The sequence below is a fragment of the Caretta caretta genome, chromosome 10 (genome assembly GCF_965140235.1).
Source record: "Caretta caretta isolate rCarCar2 chromosome 10, rCarCar1.hap1, whole genome shotgun sequence".
NCBI classification, from domain to species: domain Eukaryota; kingdom Metazoa; phylum Chordata; order Testudines; family Cheloniidae; genus Caretta; species Caretta caretta.
This window is the reverse complement of record NC_134215.1, coordinates 47,282,631-47,303,760: the sequence shown is the minus strand read 5'-3', so window position 1 is coordinate 47,303,760 and position 21,130 is coordinate 47,282,631. Positions and strand designations below refer to the sequence as shown.

The 21,130-nt window shown below is 53.2% G+C and overlaps 1 protein-coding gene across 1 annotated transcript in view; it reads right to left on the bottom strand.

The window, feature by feature from the left end:
* Positions 1-21,130, bottom strand: part of CSK (C-terminal Src kinase) — a 69,466-nt gene that overhangs the window by 12,106 nt on the left and 36,230 nt on the right. The window contains exons 2-4 of the mRNA XM_048866977.2: positions 3,312-3,386; positions 2,502-2,615; positions 630-742 (exon numbers count right to left, since the gene is read on the bottom strand). Coding sequence (XP_048722934.1) covers positions 630-742; positions 2,502-2,615; positions 3,312-3,326 — 242 coding nt within the window. The 5' untranslated portion in view covers positions 3,327-3,386. The remainder of the gene's footprint in view (positions 1-629; positions 743-2,501; positions 2,616-3,311; positions 3,387-21,130) is intronic.

Sequence of the window (21,130 nt, the reverse complement as noted above, 5' to 3'; positions counted from 1 at the left end):
ATGAGGCCACTGGACTGGTGACCCATGAAATGGGAGGTAGCAGGCATGAGGGGCAGCATCACAGGGGCATTTTCCCCCACACACTTGGAACATTAGGGGGATAAGGGCTCAAAAATCCCATGTGCCTTCTCTCTTCTGGCTGGTGGGAAGCCTTTATAGCTGCAAAAAAACCTTCCAAATGTGACCCGATGCTGCATTTGTCTTCCTTAGTCTGCAGACAGATAGCTCCAGTGCCTCTGTAGATGCTCATAGCTCTGGGAAGCAGCCACAGAACAAAGTTAACAAGATTCTGGTCAGTTTCTCTGCTGTTACTCAGAGCCTTAGCCTTGAAACTGACAGAAACCAGGTCAATTTCCCTCTGCTGCTGGGAAAGCCACAAACCCAGGTACTGATGCTGTTGCATCTTTTTGCTGGCTCTCTCTCTGGTACAGCAGCTTTAGCCCTCTGGTTTGCAGGTCTCCAGTAAGTTTTTCAAGCCCTGTGTTAGGCAGCACTCAAATCATCAGTCCAGCCTTGCTCCAGATCCACTGTCCTGCTGCCCATGGCCACCAAAACGCAGCACAGGATCTGGGTGGCAATTGGTAAGATAGGTCTTGTTCCTAGTTCTGCCCCTTCCTCTGGATACTCACGGCATCAGACTGAGTTTGGTTCCGGCTTTCACTCCTTCCCTCTTCTGAACGTAGTTGGCAGGGATGATCCCCTCACGGCCCACCTTGTTTTTGGCTTTGTACCAGTTGGGATCCTGGGAAGGGAAAGCAGAAGTGAGCAGAGCCCCCCGTGTGTCTATGCCACCCACAATACTATCCCCTTCTCTCCCACTGAGCAATGTACTGCCATAGAGAAACTTACATCTACACAGTGCCTTTTATCTGGTGGAATCCTAAAGACATTATGCATGCAGCCACCTCTGAGGTGTCACATGGCAGTTGTTTAACAGCTCACAGTAACACTACGCAACAGTTTAGCTCGGGCCCTGAAGACGACAAGAGTCCATTTACATTTGCAGAACGTAATCCCCGGGGCTGGAATCCGATCAAGGCAACAGGGTTAACAAGCCTGTCCTTTTGCAAAACAGAAAGAAAAAAAATGCTTTGGCACCTCAAATGAGCTGCAGTGTTTGGTGCGTCAGCTTTTCACCCCATCTGTAGCAAGGCACTGCTAATAGCCCAGCACCTCTTTGCACTCCAAGGCCCTGGCTTCCCACTGATGCAGGAAGACACGTGCCTCCACTCTGACTGAATGCCTGCGTCACTGCCTGCAGCACCTCTGGTTTTCCTGGAGGTCCCCCACCCAAGCACTCACCCAGCCCAACCCTGTTTAGCCGATGAGACAAGACCAGAGAAGGCCTGGGCCTACACAACAAACCAACCAGCGCTGCCTGCTCACTACGTGGTCTAGCTCATGGACAGACTGCCATCCCGCCAGCCTGAGCTTGGGAACACTTGAAACGGGACAGCAGCACGGCTGCACTTCAGCATACACACAGCCTACACCAACGGGAGGGGGACGTACGTAAGCCACCTCCCTGAGAGGCAGCAGCTAGGCCAGTGGAAGAGTTCGTCCCTCGACATAGCGCTGTCTGCACTGGGGGTTAGGTCGGCTTCACTACGTCGTTTGGGGCACGGATTTTTCAGAGTGACGTTGCTGGGTCGACCTAACTTTTTAGCGTAGACCAGACGTCTGCCTGCAAGGGCCATGCTGGCCATGCCATAGCTCCACCGTATGACTATAGAGGCCCAGCTCGGGGGCAGCAGACACTGGTCAGCCCCACCTTCCCTCGTGAAAAAGGCCCCATCAGATTTATCACCTGACTGCCATTAACTGCAGATCAACCCCCTGGTCTCCAGGTGTCACTGCTCAGACCCTGCCCATGGTAGGTCTAAATGAGACACCCCGGCCATCTCTTGGGCATCTGATGGGTCGCAGCATTGTCCGTGCACACAGAGTCACTCCTGGCAGAGTCTCACTTTAAACCCACGTGACGGCCTCCCTGGGACCCGCCTGAGCAACTTACATTTTGGAGAGGTTTAAATAACGATCACATTAATTAAAAAGGCAGCCGGGTTTCCTGTCTCTTCTGCTCCCCTGGGGAGAGAATCCAGGCAGGGCTCCTGCATAATGAGCGTACCCCAGTGAGTACTGGCGGCATCGCATCTCTCTGCAGTGGGCCCCCCTCTGACCCCAAAGCCAGCAAGGGGGTCTCCCTGTTTTTCAATCTGTGGATCACTTTCTGATCAAATTAAATCACCCTCCTTCCCCCACCTCCTACTATTTGGGTTCCCAAAACTTTCTGTCCAGCAGCCCACACCCCTCCTCTGGGTGTCTGATGGCGGGGTGGCTATTCCACTCCTCCTTCCTGGACCGCAAGCCGAGAACCAGCGCTGTGAGGGCACTCCAAAATGGGATGCAGAGACGCAATCCCTCCAGCTGCCTTAGGGGTTGCCCCAGGGAAGGGGCAGGGAATTGCCAGCACCCCTGAAGCAAAGGGCGTGGCGAGTTACCTTGGTGACGGCGACAATGGTGAGCACGTCCCCTTTACTGAACGGAAGGTCCTGCTCGGCGGTGCCTTGGAAGTTATACTTGGCGATACATTCCGTACCGGACGGCCAAACGGCCTGCAAGAGGGACAGAAAAACAGGGCCTCAGATGCTGACTGTACTCGGCTCCCACCACCAGAAGGAGCCAAACCTCAGATTCCACCCCCGGGGGGTGGAAAGTCACACATGTGGGATCCCATGTGCCCAGTGAGTGTGCAAGAAATGCTAGCGGAGGGTTGGGGGTTATGGGCTGGGTATACGTGCTGGTTAATACATACAGCCATCCTTAGCTGTGGGCTGACCCTGGCCCCATCATTTGGCTTGAGAACTCCCAAGGGCCCTCGGCTACTGGCCAGGAGGTTTCATTAGCAAAGCCTTTCAGGGCCAGGGGAGGTGCCATGGCTGAGCGACCTCTGGTCTCTAGAGCCTCATGTGGAGCTCAGGGCTTCTGCCCCATGGAGGGCACAAAAGGAAGGGGGAAAAGTCCTGATTTAACCCTTCAGCTCCTGAGGCTGGGAGGACAGAACACACCATGCTAGTGCCCTTGGGGGTGTGCAGGCATACTGGTGCCAAGCGATTTACACTGGGTTCCAGAAACCAGTGAGCGCTGCAGAAAGGAGCGGCCTGCACCTGACCCCCAGACATGGGCCCCGCCAGCCAAAACAGGGCTCCAGCCTTTGCCTGTCTCTCCTCCCACCCCACACAGGCCTCAAGCAACTCTGGCCTTTCTCTGTCCCCAACCCCCACCAAAGCACTGGTGGCTCTGGCTGTTACCTGCATTCCTGACATCGTCTCAGGCGGGTCTGGGGATCAAATCTCACAGGAGGGACACGTCACTTGGCATGAGATCTAGAGAAGTGAATGAGAGAGGATGTGCTGAAAACGAGCTATGTCACACACCCAGCCCCATGGGCAGCTCCAGAGGCCTCCGCCCACCCCAGAATTATCCATCTTATTCTTCAACACACAAAGCAGGGCTTGAAAAATGTTGCCAGACACCTACTACCCTGAGGCAAGGCGGGAGCGGCATCCCCAGGGAGGTTGCAGAGCAACACCCTGGCGGAGAAGGCCAGTCCCCACCCTCCGGCTGTGGGGAAGGTGGTGTCTACACTCCCTGCATGGGGAGCTCCTTGTTTGGATCAGTCTCTGCCTAGTGGATGCCTGATGAATTCAAAGGCCTGACCCTCCGGCTCCTGGGTTATTAGAAGGAAGGATCTTGTACTCTCTCCCTTCCCCCAGCCATCTCACACCCATAGCCCTGACTGCTGTATGCACAGAAGCTTTCTGCTGTCCTACCCTAACACTGCCTCCTGCATGCTCTGTGGGGATAGCTATTCTGCCCTTGTTTCATGAGTCCTTCCCCTAGAGACAGCTCTAGGGCCTGTCTCTGCACCTAGGAGCTGCACCAGAGTGAAACTGACACAATTCTTCCAGGCTTCCCCAAGGGATGGGACAGCAATCCTGAAACTGACCAGGCATGTCAATTACTTCTGCCTCTTGCTGGAAGGGCAGGGCTGCATCAGGACAGATTCTGACCCTGGCAAAGATCAAGAAGGGCTGGTTAAGTTCGTTAGGAATGGTGGCTTAGCCCTGCCCCCCTCTTTTCCACACATGCCAGGAAAGCACCTTGCTCACCGCCAGGGAGCAGGTGAACGGATTTCCCAAACAGCTTCTCCCACTGCGGTGACACTGGGGGGGAAGCAAGGGCAGAAGCCGTAGCTTCATGCAGGCGGCTGAAGTCTCGGAAGCCAGCCGCTAGCATCGAGCCCTCCCCTCACCCAGTCTCCGTGCTGTCGGTGGCAGGAGATGCGATGCTGTGAGTACCCCAGGGCACCAGTGTAATTTGACAGAACAAACAGGAAGCGGTTGGGGTAGGCGGATGAGGCTGCTGAGCGCCATTCAGAAATGCAGAGGCCCAATCTGCACCCAAGCAAGCTGCGACTGCTGGGAAGAAGCCTCCCTTGTGTGCTAGCTGTGAAACAAACCGGGTTCTTTGGCGCACAAGCTGCCTGGTGGAGGTTTCTCCCCACTCTTTGGGATGCTGCGGGGGGACAGACAGGGTGGGGATCATGCATGTTTCACTGCCCCTCCCCCGGATCTAGGTCTCAGCCAGGCCAGGGAGGGTAGGGGCGCGTGTCTGTGGGAATTACCCTGTCCCCTGGCTCAGCCTTTCAGACCATTGCTGGCCTGATGGAGCTCTGGGAAGGGGCATGGCATGGCCTGTCTCAGCCCAGCTCTGCTGCAGCAACTCCGTCTGGTGGGGGGAGGATCCATACCTGAGTGAGGATTTTGGTTTCATCCACTTTCAGCTGCTGCAGGTCTGGGGGAAAAGGGACGTGGTTTCAGTCCCTGACCTCCCTGGCTATCCATTGGGGGGTAGGGCCAAGACCAGCATAGGCAGTAGAGGGTCTCAACTCAGCTTAACCCACTTCCCATTCAGCTCTTGGGCCAATGAGATGAACAACTGTCCCCATCTGGCGGGGAGGAAGGAATACGGCCTCCACCTGCTCCCCACAATAGTGCTCCAGTAGGTCACTGTGCCACAGCCTCGATACAGCAATGATGGGCACGTTAAGAGTGGCAATGGATGCCAGGTATGTTGGCAGGGCAGAGCCCAAGATGGCAGGAGCTGACCTATAAAATAGGATAGTGTTCTCCAACTTTCCATGGGGGTGGGGGGTGTAAAGGAAGGAGATGGGAGAAAACAGTTTAATTTGAGGGTAGGTATTGTATCTGAGTTTCGCTGGCTACGGATCCACTTCACTGGTTAGACTGGAAGCCCATGAACTCGGACTAAGGGCTGAAAGATTTCCCCTCCCTACCCCCCAGAGAGATTCCTCCCTCAAAGCTGGGCAAAACTAACTGATCCAAGTGTACCCAGCTCCCGCACTAGGAGCGGGCTACAGAGCACACTTTAAGGTAGGTCAGGAAGGGGAAGGACACCCCCCCCCCCACAAGGGGACACCACTTACACACTCATAAGAGATCAGAAAGTAGCAAAACACATTTTTAACCAAGCCAGATACATCAATTAAATTCCAAAGCATCCAAACAGTCTATGAACTGCCACCTCCAGCTGACAGGTTCCTAGTCACTGAACCATAGATAGGAAGGCTAAAGGGATTACTGAGATCCTCACTTTTCTGCATGGCACAGGCCAGAGAACCTCGCCTAGCAATTTCTGCACCAAGCCCAAAACTTCAGCACTTCTGGAGGAGCCAACAACCCAATTCACAGCCCTCCCCTCTATGGATGGCGGGGATCAGCATTTCCAGTTTGTGCATGGAGGGGACGTCCACGCTGCATTGTACCCACGGCACTCAAGCCCCTGCTTGACCATCCCACTCTGCATTTACAGTTGCTGGACCCAGGTCTCACAGCCGTGCTAATGCGTCCGTATTGCACTACACTGACCTTCTGACTCGCATCTGCAGCTTGACCTGCCTCCACACGGCAAAATGACAGGGCTTGGGCAGGACTTGAGCTTGGCCCCCACCCGCGGGTCCTAGGACCCACGTGCTGAGTGCTTGCAGACCCGAGTCAGAAAGATGTGTGTGTGGACAGTGGGAAGGGGGTTTGGGCTCAAACCGGAGTCTCGGGGCGTGGCCACGCTGGAAACTTCAAAGCGCCGTTGCGGGAATGCTCCCGTGGCAGCGCTTTGAAGTGCGAGTGTGGTCGCCCGCGAGCGCTGGGAGAGAGCTCTCCCAGCGCTCCTGGTACTCCACCTCCACCTCCACGAGCCAGCAATCACACCCCTGAGCCAGCAAGTTAGAGCGCTACAAAATGTAAGTGCAGACAAGCCCTCAGCCTTGGTTTACAATGCAGTGTAGACAATCCCTTAAAGTAACAAGGTCACTCCTATGGGAAAACCACGCTGGGGGAACTTTTTAGTGACGTTGCCCGCAGTGGTGCACCTTGGGAGCTATTTTTGCAGGTAGCTGGGTGTAAACAGCGGTTCGTTCTCCTGTTTCGAGTGCAGCACAGCACACACAGCCCCATCTCCTGCTTCCTGGCAGCAACGGATCCCTGGATTCCCCCAGAGTAGTGGTTCTCAACCCGTGGCCCGCTTGCGGCCCAATCAGCACACAGCTGCGGCCCACGTGACATCCTCAGGGCCATACAGGTAGCATTGTTATGCAGCCCACAGTGGTAAACAGATTGAGAACCACTGCCCCAGAGGATACACCCCCCCCCTACAATTACCAAGTGTAGCCAATCCTCTGTGCTACAAATGATGCTGCTGATTAGCAACAACCAGCCACCATGTGGGCTTGGATCCTTCAGAAGCTAAAGGCTGGCTCTCCCTTCCCAGGGAGGAGGGATAAAGCTGGCTGTGTGTGTCCCCTTCTCCCTGTTCCTGGCTCGGGGAAAGTTATTACAGCAGGGAAGGGCAGTTCTGGGGACCTTTCTCCCCAATCCCCACCTCAGTTATGTCCAAGGAGTTGGGGTTTTTGGTGCAGTATCTAAGCCCCAGTACAAGTCTTCCCGCTGTTTGCCAATTCCATTACTTCTTGGGTGTGTGGGTGGCTGAGTGATGACCAGTTATGTAGCATTAAAGCATCATCCAGGCATCAAATCATCCTGCAAGTCAAGGAGGTATCAGCCCCACTGTTCACAAGGGGAAACTGAGGCACAGAGCGGGAGCCCTGCTCGAGTCAGTGGCAGAGTCGGGATCAGAACTCGGAAGCTCCCAGTTCCTTACCCAATCCACTAGGTCACAACACCCCCTGGCCCACATCACACGCCAATCAACGGAGCTGGACTCCAAGCACAGCCCCTCACGCACTGTCAGCAGCGCCAACCAGGAAACTGCTCGCACGCACACGTACCACACACACTAACGCTATCCACTAGCTAAAGGCTCAGCTGACACAGGTACCTGTGCGGGCAAGAGGCATAGGCAGCTACTGAAAGGTGTGTAACTGGAGACCAGACAGGAGAACATTTCTCGGCAGGCCCTGCTCCAGAGCGGCAGGAGGTTGGTTGAGAATCATCAGACTGGGACAGGGAGGGCTTCCATTAGAATGAAGGAAACTGAGGGCACAGGCAGCCTTGGGGGGCTGAGAGCCACCTTCGGTTCATGGGGGCTTTGTTGCCAGCCTGTTCTGTTTTTCATCAGCATTTGCAGAGGATGTGCTGTTCTAAGCAATCACTCCCCCAGTTCACCAATTCACAGAGCCACAGATGGCACCTGTTAGGCGACCCCCTTCCGTTCCATTGCCAATTGTTCATACTGCAGCAGTACCTAGGGACTCCCCGATTGAGATCAGCGCCCCACGGTGCCAGGCACCATATGGACACACAGGAAGAGACACATAGAAAGGGGAAGTGGCCTGCACACACCTGTCAGTGGCAGAGGCCTGGTCTCCCGAGCAACAGACCAGTGCCTCATCCACGGGATCAGTGCAAGATAGAACCCAGGAGTCCTAACTCCCAAATTCCATCTCCCACCCCACTGATGCTCTAACCACTCGATCCCACTTCCCTCATGAAGCCAGGAACAGAACCCAGGACCATGCTGCCTTCACGAAATATCAGGTAGGTTTCCTGGGCTCCCTTTTTCACCATGCCTGCCTACCAGGGATGTACATCTATACTAATATCTCTGTCCTGTATGTCCCAAACTCCCCCGTCCTGCCCAATTGACGGATGCTGTCAGCCAGCCTGGGTGGGGTTGCCATTTGGATTAAAAAAAATAAAGGAGACATTTGCTTTGGAAATGCAGTGCCTGCTTCTGGACGCTCCCCCGACATACACTTTGTTTTATGATGCCCCGAATGGTGTTCCTGTTTACAGATCAGCCCCTTTGGGGAGCACTGAGGCTCGGCAAAAGCATCAGTAATCCCGGTGAAAGCCAGAGAGAGGAATACTGTAAGTTGCTGCACCCTTGGTGAGAAGTGCAATCCCACAAGCTTTGCAGAGCAACATCTCTACAGAGGTGCAGCTGGAGTCCACTACCAGCCAGCAAAGGATGGGAAAAGGAAAGAAGAGAAGACTTGAAACACCCTATTGTTCTGGTCAGATGCTCATTCATTCCAACACCAAGTGGAAAAGAGAGGGGAATGATGGTCCAGTGGTTAGAACACTAGCCTAGGAGACCTAGGCTCAAGTCAGTGCTCTGCCACAGACTTCTTGTGTGACCTTGGGAAAATCGCTTCGTCTCTATCCGTCAGTTCCCCATCTGCTCAATGGCCCACAGGGATGTTGCGAAAACAAACACGTTAAAGATCAGGATGGGCTCAGATAAGCATTAAAACAAAGAGCGTAGCAGGGCTTTCAATTCAATGCCTTGGGCTCCAGTCACTCAGACCAGTTCTTCATCCCAAGAGGAAGCACAAGTCTGGTTGAATTCAGTTTCACTAGTCCAGGCCTTCACAATCACCACAGTTTGTCTGATATCTAAGCAAGATATCAATCAATCAAGGGCACTTCTCATACCTTAACCAGGGATCTTCACCTAAGCAAAGTCTGGCTAATGAATATTTCATTTATTAAAGCTTTTCTAAAACCCCAGAGATCACATTTCTTTTTAACTCATGACCAGCCACTGGAAAAGTTCACTGTCCTCAAACCACATGTACTGATTCCAACACTATTTTTAGTCCTAACAGGTCACCATTGTTAAATGTATCTATCTGTACGTTGCTAGCAGCTTGATTAACAGATCTAGATGCGATGGTGCGAGGCACTGTACAAACATATCACAAGAGACAGTCCCTGCCCAAAGAGCTCACAGTGCAAACAGACATCACAGACACACGGCCGGAGAAAAGCACTATCCTCGTTTTCCAGATGGGGCTCTGAAGCACAGAGAGAGGATGATTCTGAGGGCTGAAAACCTGGGCATTATCTTAATTTATTAAAGCTTTATTACATGCTGACGAGTGACTGTGATAATGCCCTTTTGTGATTCAAGGGTTGTTTTCTCTCTAACCGCACAGCTCGGTTCCTTCTAAGTGCCAGCCCCACACAGTTAACTTGGGTCAGGCTGGCATCTTCCACGCTCACGCGTCGCCAAGGATCCAGATTCTACAACTGGCATTTAGTGAACAATGTTGCAGCCGATGCAACAGAATCCAGAATTCTGCAACAGAAGAGAATTCTGGAGCCAGCATAGAACCCAGCTCCCTCTCCCACTGCTGTGTCCGCTCTATGCTTGGCACCAACATCATTCGTCACTCAAGTCAGCAGAGGGTGATTCTGAGTTCACCCAGAAAGCAGATCTGGAGAGTGACAAATAAAGGGAGACAATTCTACTGTTAAAATCACGTCCTTCTGGCTGCCATCTTGCTTCACCAACTCACACTTCAAGGCTGGCATCATTTTGGCAGCTAGTATCTTGTGACCACCTGAGCTGGAGATTGGAATTTAATACCATTTGAAAGCTATGAATCCCAGCTGCTTTTAGATGACATAAAACATCAGTTTCTAGTGCTACCTGTTCCCTAGATAACAGTTCCCAAATTCAAGCTGGAATTAAACTGGTGGAGAGATAACAGACAAGAAGATAACCCAGGGTTTGTCTACATTACCCGCAGGATCGAGGGGCAGTGATCGAGCCAGCAGGGCTCGATTTATCGTGTATAGTCTAGACGCGATAAATCGACCGCCGAGCGCTCTCCCGTGGACTCTGGTACTCCACGGGAGTGGGAGGCGCAGGCGGAGTCGACGGGGGAGTGTCAGCTGAAGACGCCGCGGTGAGTAGATCTAAGTACGTCAACTTCAGCTACATTATTCACGCAGCTGAAGTTGCGTAACTTAGATCAATTCCCGCCCCCCGCAGCGTAGACCAGGCCCCAGAGACCATTTAAGATCTCATGTCTTACAGTATTACAAGGGCTGTACCACTGAAAAGATACGAATCCCAGATCTTCAATGCTGTACGGCATTTGTTTCCAGCACGGGAGGGTGGGAGGATTCACAAGGTATCAGAGCTTGAACTGTCACTGGTCCCTCAGAAGTAGCAGTGCTATTTGAAACCAGTCCAGGACTTTTCATAACGAGTCCCAGAACTCCGAGCCCCACCACCGTGATCCCGGCTAGAACTGATCAGTAGAAATCTTTTCATTATTAACACGACACAAACCAAACCAAAATAAAAACAGGAGTTTACTCAGTTCCTACAATGTCTGCAAAGATGGAGATCATCCCTCCTTCCCCCCATCCTTTGTCTTGTCTATTTAGATTGCAAGCTCATCAAGGCAAGGACTGTCTCTTACTAGGTGTCTGTACACCTGTACACCTGTACAGCCTAGGTAGGGCACCGATCTCATTCCAGCCTTGAGGTGCTACAGTGCTAATAAGTCATCATCATCAACCCAAACCCTGCAGCACACAGCTAATCCACAGAACTGGGAAGAGTGAAACCGACCAGCTGGATGTCGGTACTTGGAACGACTCAAGGGCAAAGACTAAAGGAGCTAAGTGATTAACTGCTCAGTAAATGTTTTAAATCCTTCCGTTTAAACCATCTCCGGTGTTGCCAGGGCCAGAGCACATTAGGGTTTTTAAATACGATTTTACACCTGGCAGCGACACTTTACGAACATTTCTGAGCCTTTTACTTTCCGTTCAGATGCCGCCAACGGCTCTGCTTTACCCTTTAATGACGCAGGCTAATGCTGAGGGGCCAGATCCACAGCTGCTGCAAATGGGGAGCTACGGTGATGTACACATGCTGAGAATACAGCCCGTGGTGTTTAACACTCTGGGGGCTAAGCCATTTCCAGTTGGGGGCAGCCGCTGGAGGATGCTGAACTGGGGCGGAAGGACTGACAGAGCCCCATCTGCCCATGCTCTTGGCGTGACTGCTTCCATCTGGCCATGGACCAGCAGGGTGGGAAGTGGCTTCTACGGGGAGCAGGACCCAGAGCCCAGAGGAAGCAGCCTCTGCTGGCAGTAGAGCAGAGACAGACAGGTGGTGGAGGTGGTGGAGTGAGGCAGTGGGCTTCAGTCTCTGCAGGCAAGCGTGTTTAACAGAGGTGTCAAAGGGGAAGCAGACTCACAGATGGCATGGAAGCAGGGCAGCGGGGTTTGTAAAGATCACAGGGGAAGGCAACCCAAATACACACAGTTCAAGGGTTCATGCTACAGCCTGCTGAAGTGAAAGCTGGCAGGGGGCCTCCGACAGCGTGGGGACATGGATCTCTTCTGGCCATGGGAGCTGGGGCCTGCAGAAAGGTCTCTTGGCAAAGAGCAGGGGCGTGTTTTCCCATCACTTGGTGGGGGTGGAAAAGCGCACACACAAGCCTGTGTGCTCCCACGCCAGCATCACTGCGGCGGACACAGGCAGTTCAAGCAGCATGTGGGAGGCCAGTGTTTCAACAAGCTCAGGGGGTTGGATCCGTTTCTCCTCCTCCTCCATTTGTTGCAAAGAAGGCAGCAACAAGGCAGAGAAGAACGCCGCGGCCGCCCGCTCTTGCGGAGCACTTGTGCCTCCGTAGATCGCAGAGCACCTCACAGACGAGGTCAGCATCATTTGGCACATGGGGGCTTGGGGCGCTGAAGCGACTTGCCTGAGGTCACCCAGCAGGCCAGTGGCAGAGCCAGAAACAGAACCCAGGTCTCCTGAGTCCCAGTACAGCTCTCTCCTCACCAGGCCACACTGCCTGTACTGCTCACTCAACGGAGGGCTCGAACCCAACAGCCTGAGAGTGAGTCTCATGCTCGACTGACAGAGCCAGTCAGGTGGAAAGTGAAATAGGCCAACAAAGCCCAAGAAGAAGTCTCTTCCGAGTTCTACCCACATAGTCTTATTCCACCCTCACGTGCAAGGGGTGCTCTGTTCCAGCTGGGGGAACCCCCGGCACGCTATCTGTTGGCGCATTTCCCTTCCCTCCCCAAGAGTGGCACGTTATTGGTATTTCCCTCCCTCGCAGCTTCAGCTGGAGCACGAAGGTTGCCTGAGAGTTTCCATTATAACCCCCCTTTCTCAGTCACTCTTAACTAACCCAAATTCTAATCTTTTGGGCTGAAATTTTCCAGGCCCGGTCTCTGACTGAGGGGGAATGGTCTTGGGAAATTTGAGTCAAAACCTATCTGGCTTTTTGTGAGATCTAGGCATAGGTGACAACTCCAAGAGTCGTCCAGAAAAAAATTAGCGGGTGCTTAGCATCATCTGCAGACAGCTCCCGCCTTGCCCACAACACCTCCCGCCTGCGGCCCTGCTGATCAACTCCTCCCCCTCCCTCCCAGCGCCTCCTGCACACCACAGAACAGCTGTCAGCGGTGTGCAGCAGGTGCTGGGAGGGAGAGGAAAGAGCAGGGACGGGGTGCGCTCAGGGGAGGGAAGAGGCAGGGAGGGGGGGAGGGGGTGAGAAGAGGCGGGGCAGGGGTGGGGGATTGGATGAAGGGGGGAGTGGGGGCAGGGCTTGCGGTGAAGGAAGTTGGCATCTATGGATCTAGATGAGCTGGGCGGGGGATGGTGGGAGACACTAGTTTTCCCACAATAAAGAAATGATCATCAGCTTTATAGGGCAGAGACTGTCTTTTTGTTCTATGATGTACAGCGCCTAGCACAACAGGGGTCTGGGTCCATGTCTGGGGCTCCTGGGTGCTGCAGGAACACAAATAATAAATTCTAATAAACGATGACAGCTCTGTCTATCCAGCCCTACGCACATGCTCAGGGAGCGACTGCTGTAACCGACGAGGCTCAAGGCTTTGTGGCCCTGACTCTCCACTCCTTGGATCTGCAGTGGATGCCCTCATGGCAGGAGAGCTCCATCACAGTGGGGGGGCTCTATCCTGGGAAGCAGCGACTACGATTTGGGGGTCGTGGTGGATAATCGGCTGAAATGAGCTCCCAGTGCGACACTATGACCAAAAGGGCAACTGCAATCCTGGGATGTGTAAACAGAGAATCTCGGGAAGCAATAGGGAGGCTATTTTACCTCTTGTAAACTTGTAAACTGTGGTGTGACCGCTGCTGGGATACCCTGTCCGGGTCTGGTGCCCACAATTCAAGAAGTGATAAATTGGAGAGGGGGTCAGAGAAGAGCCATGGGAACGATGAAAGGATTAGAAAACCTGCCTCACAGTGATAGACTCAAGGAGCTCAATCGGTTTAGCTTAACAAAGAGGTTAAGGGGTGACTTCGTTACAGTTTAAGTATCTACATGGGGAACTAATATTTAAACAAAGGGTTCTTCCATCTAGCAGAGAAAGGTCTAACACGACCCCATGGCTGGAAGCTGAAGCTAGACAAATTCAGACTAGAAATAAGGTGTATGTTTTTAACAGTGAGAGTCATTAACCATTGGAACAACTTGCCAAGGGTCACGGTGGATTTTCCATCACTGACCATTTTTAAATCAAGACCGGCTGTTCTGCTAAAACCCTGCTCTCGGGATTATTGTGGGGCAGGTCTCTGGCCTGTGCTGTACAGGTCAGAGTAGATAGTTCCTTCTGGCCTTGGAATCCGTGACTATGAATCTTGCTGTGTCTCAGCTAACCAGCACCCTCCTCCCTCTTCAAACCTCCTTATCCTGGAGCGAGCGGGGCTCCACTGTTGTGAGAGGCCGGTGCAGGATTTCAGTGTAATTGGAAAGGGCTCCCCAGGGCACGGCAGTTAGTGCTGAAGTGCAGGGGAGAGATGTTAATGACAGCAGCATATGGGCCCTTAGAACAAAGGGAGGCAACCACGCCACTCCCTGGGGAAGGGCTCAGTGAGGGGAGAGGTAACGCACCACCCGCATGGAGAGGGGCTGAGGCAGGATCTGGACCCCTTTCCATGGCCACTGGGGACTAGAGCTAGGATCTCCCTTTGCCCTGGGGCTGCAGCAAGCCACTTGTAAACAGGAAAGCTGGGCGTGGGGTGGGGTGGGGCTGGACAGGGGATTGGAAACTCATGCCCCCAGTCCAGCCACATTAATGTTACCCTCCCATCACTATGTAGCACACCCCACTGCCTGCAGCATGGGAGAACCCTCCCTCACAATCAGCTCAGTCCAGTCCCAAACCCACACAGGCCTGGCAGGTCCCCTCACAAGTCAGGGCAGACACTCACCCCCAGCAGACCAGAGCTCACGCTGCCCGGCTGGAGGGAGCCATCAGCTACTGCATGGGGAAAATGAGAGACTACCCCCTGCTGGTAGCAGCCAGAACTACAGCCTCCATCTTACACCTTGATTCCACCATTGTCCACTCAGCACAATGGGGAGAAACAGCCACCTCCTTCCAAAAAGAACAGGAGGACTTGTGGCACCTTAGAGACTAACCAATTTATTTGCGCATAAGCTTTCGTGAGCTACAGCTCATTTCATCAGATGCATTCAGTGGAAAATACAGTGGGGAGATTTATATACACAGAGAACATGAAACAATGGGTGTTACCATACACACTGTAACCAGAGTGACCACTTAAGATGAGCTAATACCGCGGGGGGGGGGGGGGGGGAAGAGAGAGAAAACCTTTTGTAGTGATAATCAAGGTGGGCCATTTCCAGCAGTTGACAAGAAGTCTGAGGAACAGTTCAGGGGTGGGGGGGGGAGGAATAAACATGGGGAAATAGTTTTACTTTGTGTAATGACCCATCCACTCCCAGTTTCTATTCAAGCCTAAGTTAATTGTATCCAGTTTGCAAATTAATTCCAATTCAGCAGTCTCTCCTTGGAGTCTGTTTTTGAAGTTTTTTTGTTGAAGAATTGCCACTTTTAGGTCTCTAATCGAGTGACCAGAGAGATTGAAGTGTTCTCCGACTGGTTTTTGAATGTTCTAATTCTTGACGTCTGATTTGTGTCCATTTACTCTTTTACATAGAGACTGTCCAGTTTGGCCAATGTACGTAGCAGAGGGGCATTGCTGGCACATGATGGCATATATCACATTGGTAGATGTGCAGGTGAACGAGCCTCTGATAGTGTGGCTGATGTGATTAAGCCCTATGATGGTGTCCCCTGAATAGATATGTGGGCACAGTTGGCACCTCCTTCCACTATCCTGCCTGAACCAAGGCAACTCAAGAACTAAACCTGGAAACAGAACCTGCCACCGATCAGGGCAGCTTCGGTGGTTCCCCCCGCTCCCAGCTATTAACCCTAGCCTATCTAGCCCTGAGCCATGCTAGAGAGATCGCGCCCTGCTGGCACCTGGAATTCTTTGAGCTCTGCGATCACTTTGTCCAATGGTATCGTCCTCCACCCACTGCCTCTCATTGGTGTACGGGCGTGTGTGCACGGAGAAGCAGCAGGTTTCAGAGTAGCAGCCATGTTAGTCTGTATTCACAAAAAGTAAAGGAGTATTTGTGGCACCTTAGAGACTAACCAATTTATTTGAGCATGAGCTTTCGTGAGCTACAGCCCACTTCATCGCTACAGAAGAGAAGAAAGGACAGACCAGAGCAGAAAGGGTTTTCCCTCGCAAGCCCCAAGAGCAAGGATGGCCCAGCAACTTGGCCTGGGGCGAGTGCGCTGGCCAGGTGACCATCAGAAACCACAGCAATGGGCTGAGATTATACCGGGGTGTGTACGTGGGTGGGGGAAGAATGGGGATCTCTCAGAGAGATTCCTTCACACAGAACTCTGGGAGACTCAGCAGGTGCGGGAACGGCCACGCAAACCGATTGGTTCCCGTAAGGATCCTTCTCCCAGCCCCTTACACTCTGACTCCATGCCCTGGGAAGCCCACCTGCCCCCTCAGCCTCCCAGACACCCCTATACGGGCCCTTCCACGGCAAAGCCCAGCACACAGCAGAATCCCGAGACTCCAGTTTGCTGGGTGTCAACTGTGCAGGGGTTGAAACCAAACAAGTTGGGGGGCCAGCCGGCTCGGGATCCCTTCTCCCACCCCCAGAGATCCTTGCACATGAGAGATGCTACAGGCCTCACACCCTTAGAGCTCCACGGTAAACGGCCCTCGGACCCAACCTCACCTAGAAACGCACCCTGCAGCCTGGCTGGGGGAGGCCAAGGGGACGGTGACGTCAGCTATGCTCTGGCAAGCCTGAGGACAGCGCCTGCCAAATACAGCTGGAGAAAAATCCGCTCCTCCTAATAGAAGAAACAGCTGCAGGAACTGGAGGGGGGCGGGAGGGGGGTGGGCTGATCCATCAAGGGAGGAGGCCACTCCCTATAACCCCTCCCCCCAAAGCCTACTGGGGAGAGGAGGGTGAATCCATAAAGCATAACTCCCTTAGGCAAGAATTTTCCAGTCTCCTCAGCCCCCCACCACACTGACTGCCACCACTGCACCAAAGAGATGCCCCATAGATTCAATAACCAAAGCTCACAACACCCCAGGAAGAGGGTGAGCTATCACAGATCAATGCCATTACTCCCACCCACATCTTCCAGACAGGGAAACTGAGTCACGCCTTGTCAGACTGACATCCTCTGCATGACCAATCGCACAAGTGGAAATAGAATCCAGGTGCCCCAACTACTAGCTCCCAAATGCAAAGCAATACCACGGGCCAGTCTCCTTTATGATGCCTAGAGGCAGCCTCAGGGGGGTCCCCCCAGCTCCGCTGCTTCATTTTTAACCTCAGACTATCTAGTCCTGGTGGCCCTCCTCTCCTGGTCCTGGGGGACCCCGGAGGCAAGCACAGAGCCACCAGTAGTTTGAAATCCCCTAGATCACTGGGGGATCTCCTGAGATGGGGACAGGGAGAGCTACGTCTCAGGTGTCAGCTGCTGGCCCCCCATCACTGCCGCATCTGAGCGCCTCAGATCTTTGACGCGTTTCCCCTCACACAGCCCTGGGAGGCAGGGCACTTCTAGTCCCCCCCATCATACAGATGGGGAGCTGAACCGCAGGGAGCCAGTACGCTGGCTCACCTTGAACTCCCACACTGGCTGCTGGGGCAACTTCCCCTTCCCTCCTCTGCTTGGGCATATCCCATGGCACCTGCCCTCCTTCTGCATCTCTGAACCCGGAAGGTAGATCAAGCTTACCCTGCCGCTGGCTGAAAGCCACCTGACCAGAAGGCACAACAGACTTGCCAGCTGCTTCTTCCCATCCCACCCACGACACCTGTCCTTCTGCCCCCAGTGGCTATACTTAGTGTCTCTGCCGCACGTGTGCCGCTCATCGAGGGGAGGTCCCTGGCATAGTGGAGCTAGAACCTGCTATAAATAAGCATGGTGCTAGCAGGCATCTGCTTCATCCCCCAGACAGCTGGGAGGAGAGCTCCCCACGGCAGCAGGTGCATCGGCCCAGGGGCTGGACGCCGGGTGCTACTGACAATCAAACAGCAGAGCAACTGGCATCTCGAGCGCGTGGAGCCACCGAGCTTCCCGGGTGAAACGGTATGCACATGGAAATGCGGCTTCGTGCCTGGGAGACGAGGTGACTGCGGTTCGCAATGCCATGGACAGCAACAGATGGGGCACCACCTTAGGCTAAATCAGCTCCTGGGCTGGACACTGGCTTGCTGTATTCGACTGCACGGAGCCAATGCACAGCTAAGGAAGAGGGAGATTAAACAGTCTATGCTACCCAGCATCACCAGACAGGGACTCCTCACCATGTGGGATTTCTCCCTAAGCCAGAGAGAGCAGGCAGCCCTTCAGGGGATCCTGACTCTGCATGGCGGCATCGGGCTGAGAGAGGCCCCGCATTGGGATAAGTCCCTTGCTGCGTGGGATTCGTAACAATCCTCGCTTTGTTCTTGCCGTCTTGACCCCCTGGAGATGCATGATGTCATTGGCCAAAGCATCAAATGAGCCTTTCTCGCCCAGGCCCGTATGCTCAGGGCGGGCGAAGCGTGGGTGCCGAGCAGCAGACTATTGATTTAACACAGCCAAGGGCCCTGGAGCAGGGAGGAACGGAAGACAGACCCTCTCTGAAATCTCATTCCCAGGCTACAAAGGGCACAGAAATTAAGAGTTTTAAGGATCTACTTTAATATGAATCCTGCTAATTAATGACATACGCACACACCCCTCTTGCCATTTCATATTTTTGAAGCACTTAGAGGCAGTGCCTTTGAAATGCTTGGCTCCAGGATTCACGCCAACTCCCACAGCTGGCCACAGCATGCCAGGAACTTTGCCACAAAGAGGGGCAGCAGGCAGGCGGCCTGCCTGGCTTGAGGGCTGGGCCTAATTTGCAAGTGCAAACAGAGGAGTTTTAAGCAAAAAAAAACCCAAAACCCTCAACATTTGCTTGTGCTCCTATCTTCCTGGAGAGAAGACCAGGGATCAGCCTTTAGAACCAGGTGCAAAACTCTCTGGGGCATTCTCACAGCCACGGCTAGGAACAGCAACAACCAGGACTGAAGGCAGAGGAGAAGGCGGAGAGACAGTGTGGACCAGTGGTTAGGGCACTGGACCGTGCGTCAGGGGTGGTGGGTTCTAAACCAGGCTCTGGCTTGCTGGTGAGTCACTCCTTTCTGAATGCATCCGATGAAGTGAGCTGTAGTTCACGAAAGCTTATGCTCAAATAAATTGGTTAGTCTCTACGGTGCCACAAGTCCTCCTGTTCTTTTTACTCCTTTCTGTGCGTCTCTTGCCCCCTCACCCTTTGTCTGGGGACACCGACACACAATACGCTGCAGCTGCATTGCTGTAGCATTTCAGCATAGACACTACCTATGCCAAAGGAAGGGGTTCTCCCATCATCATAGGTAATCCAGCTCCCTGAGAGGCGGTAATTAGGTCTCTATAGCTCGGGGTGCAGATTTTTCACACCCCCGAGATGTGTAGCTATGCTGAGGTAAATTCCTAGTGTAGACTAGCCCTCGGCCTTGTCTAGATTGTAAACTCTTTGGACCGGGGATTCTCTCCATTATATGCATTGCCTAACATGATGGGGCCCTGACCTCAGATGGGGCTCCTGGAATACACCTAACAACGGGGTTGTGGCAGGAGAAAGGAACAGGGGGAAAGAGAGAGACGAATATCGAAAACCCCTCGGTGGCAGCGGGGCTGGAGGAATATTAGACCACTGGCCTTTCTGGGTTTTGAACTCTGCCACACTTAGATACCCTAGTGAGAGGGGCAACCTACAAACCCAGCAAGAGAGTGTGTGTATCCCCGTGGGCCTTGCCTGCACTAAATACAGCTCTGAAAGCCTAGACAAAGCCTGGTCTTTAGACAAACACCTGTCAGAGCTGGTCTAGGTCCACTCAGTCCTGCCTCAGTGCAGGGGGCTGGACTAGATGACCTCTGGAGGTCCCTCCCAGCTATACATTCCTATGAGTCAGAGTCTGTGGTCATCAGCTTCAGTGCCCCCATCCAGCAAAGCACCTCTGGATGGCCACTAGCCACGGTTCGCCTCCAGGGGGCAACAAACCCATCACCATAAAGGAGATGTCACTATCCAGAGAAAGGTGGTGAGGAGAAGGACCCACCTGGGCCCAGAGAAAGAGAACCAGCAGCACCCAGGGAGCAGCCAGATGGAAGCCAGCTACTGAGCACTACTATCAGAGGGGAAGAGGAAGCCTCCAGACAAATAAGGCAGAGGGGCACTCACTGTAGCCCCAGGCGTCACTTCCCTTCGGTGAGTCAGTTTCCCCCATCTATAAAACAGAGACGACTCTGCAAGCTGCTTTGAGATCTAGGGTGAAGAGTGCTACTCGGGTGCCATGCAGAGCTATATTCTGAACTGGACCCCTCAGCTTTACGGGACCCCCATTGCATCAATCATCCCAACAGGTGTCTTGTTACAGGCTAGAACAAAATTGTGCAGTCCCAAGACCACTCAAAAGCCTGGCTCCTTTCCCTAGTACGTTACATGCACACAGCATACCTCGCAGGTTGTGATCCTGGAACACACATGCCCAAGGGGCAGGATTGAGACAGGTGCTTTAACAGCACTTTGCCCTCCTGCCCCCCTTCATCAGCAGCTTTCCAAACACTGTCACAGATACTCACTACGGGCTTTTGCGCTTGGGAATATCGACTGGCTCTAGGAGAAGAACTGTCTGTGAGCAGAGAAATTATTCCAGAATAGTGTGTCTACCCAGGAAGTTAGTTCTCTATAGCATGAAAGTTAATGACACTGACCTTTCACATGCCAGACTAGAGGATCATAATGGTCTCTTCTGGCCTTAATCCATGGATAGTTATTCTAGTACATGTAAATCAGTCAGTTTCCCTCTATAGACAAGCCCTAGTTCTCATAGCAGCCTGGGGACGTGGGTAGATAGCCTCAGTTTCCCTGTTTGTAAAATGAAGGGTGCTAAGAGATTTGCCCATGGTCACACAGCGAGTGGGTATCAAAGCTGCAAATAGAATCCAGGAGTCCTGGCTCCTGTGTCTCTGCATTAGCCGGACAACACCCCCTTCTCCGTCGTTTGGCTTGAATTAAATGGAGTTTTTTGAATAAAAGAGCTGAGAATTTAAAGATGGTTTTTATTGGGAACTAAAGTGGAGACGGATGGGGAAACATGGATTCAGACAGCCCTGCCTGGGTGTCACATGCTCACGTGGCTCAAGGTGCCCACACCAGACCGACATGGAGAGCAGAGAGGTGTCAGGCTCTTGGGCAGCGTAGGGAATGGGGTGTGGAATTACCCCGGGGTTAAATACAAGCTAATGCCCTCTTCCCGGATTCTGGTGACCGCAGTGGGGCAAAGCTCAGTCCACACATCTTTCCATGGAATGGCAGGATAACCCCAGGCTACAGAGGGGACAGGACACGACAACCCCAA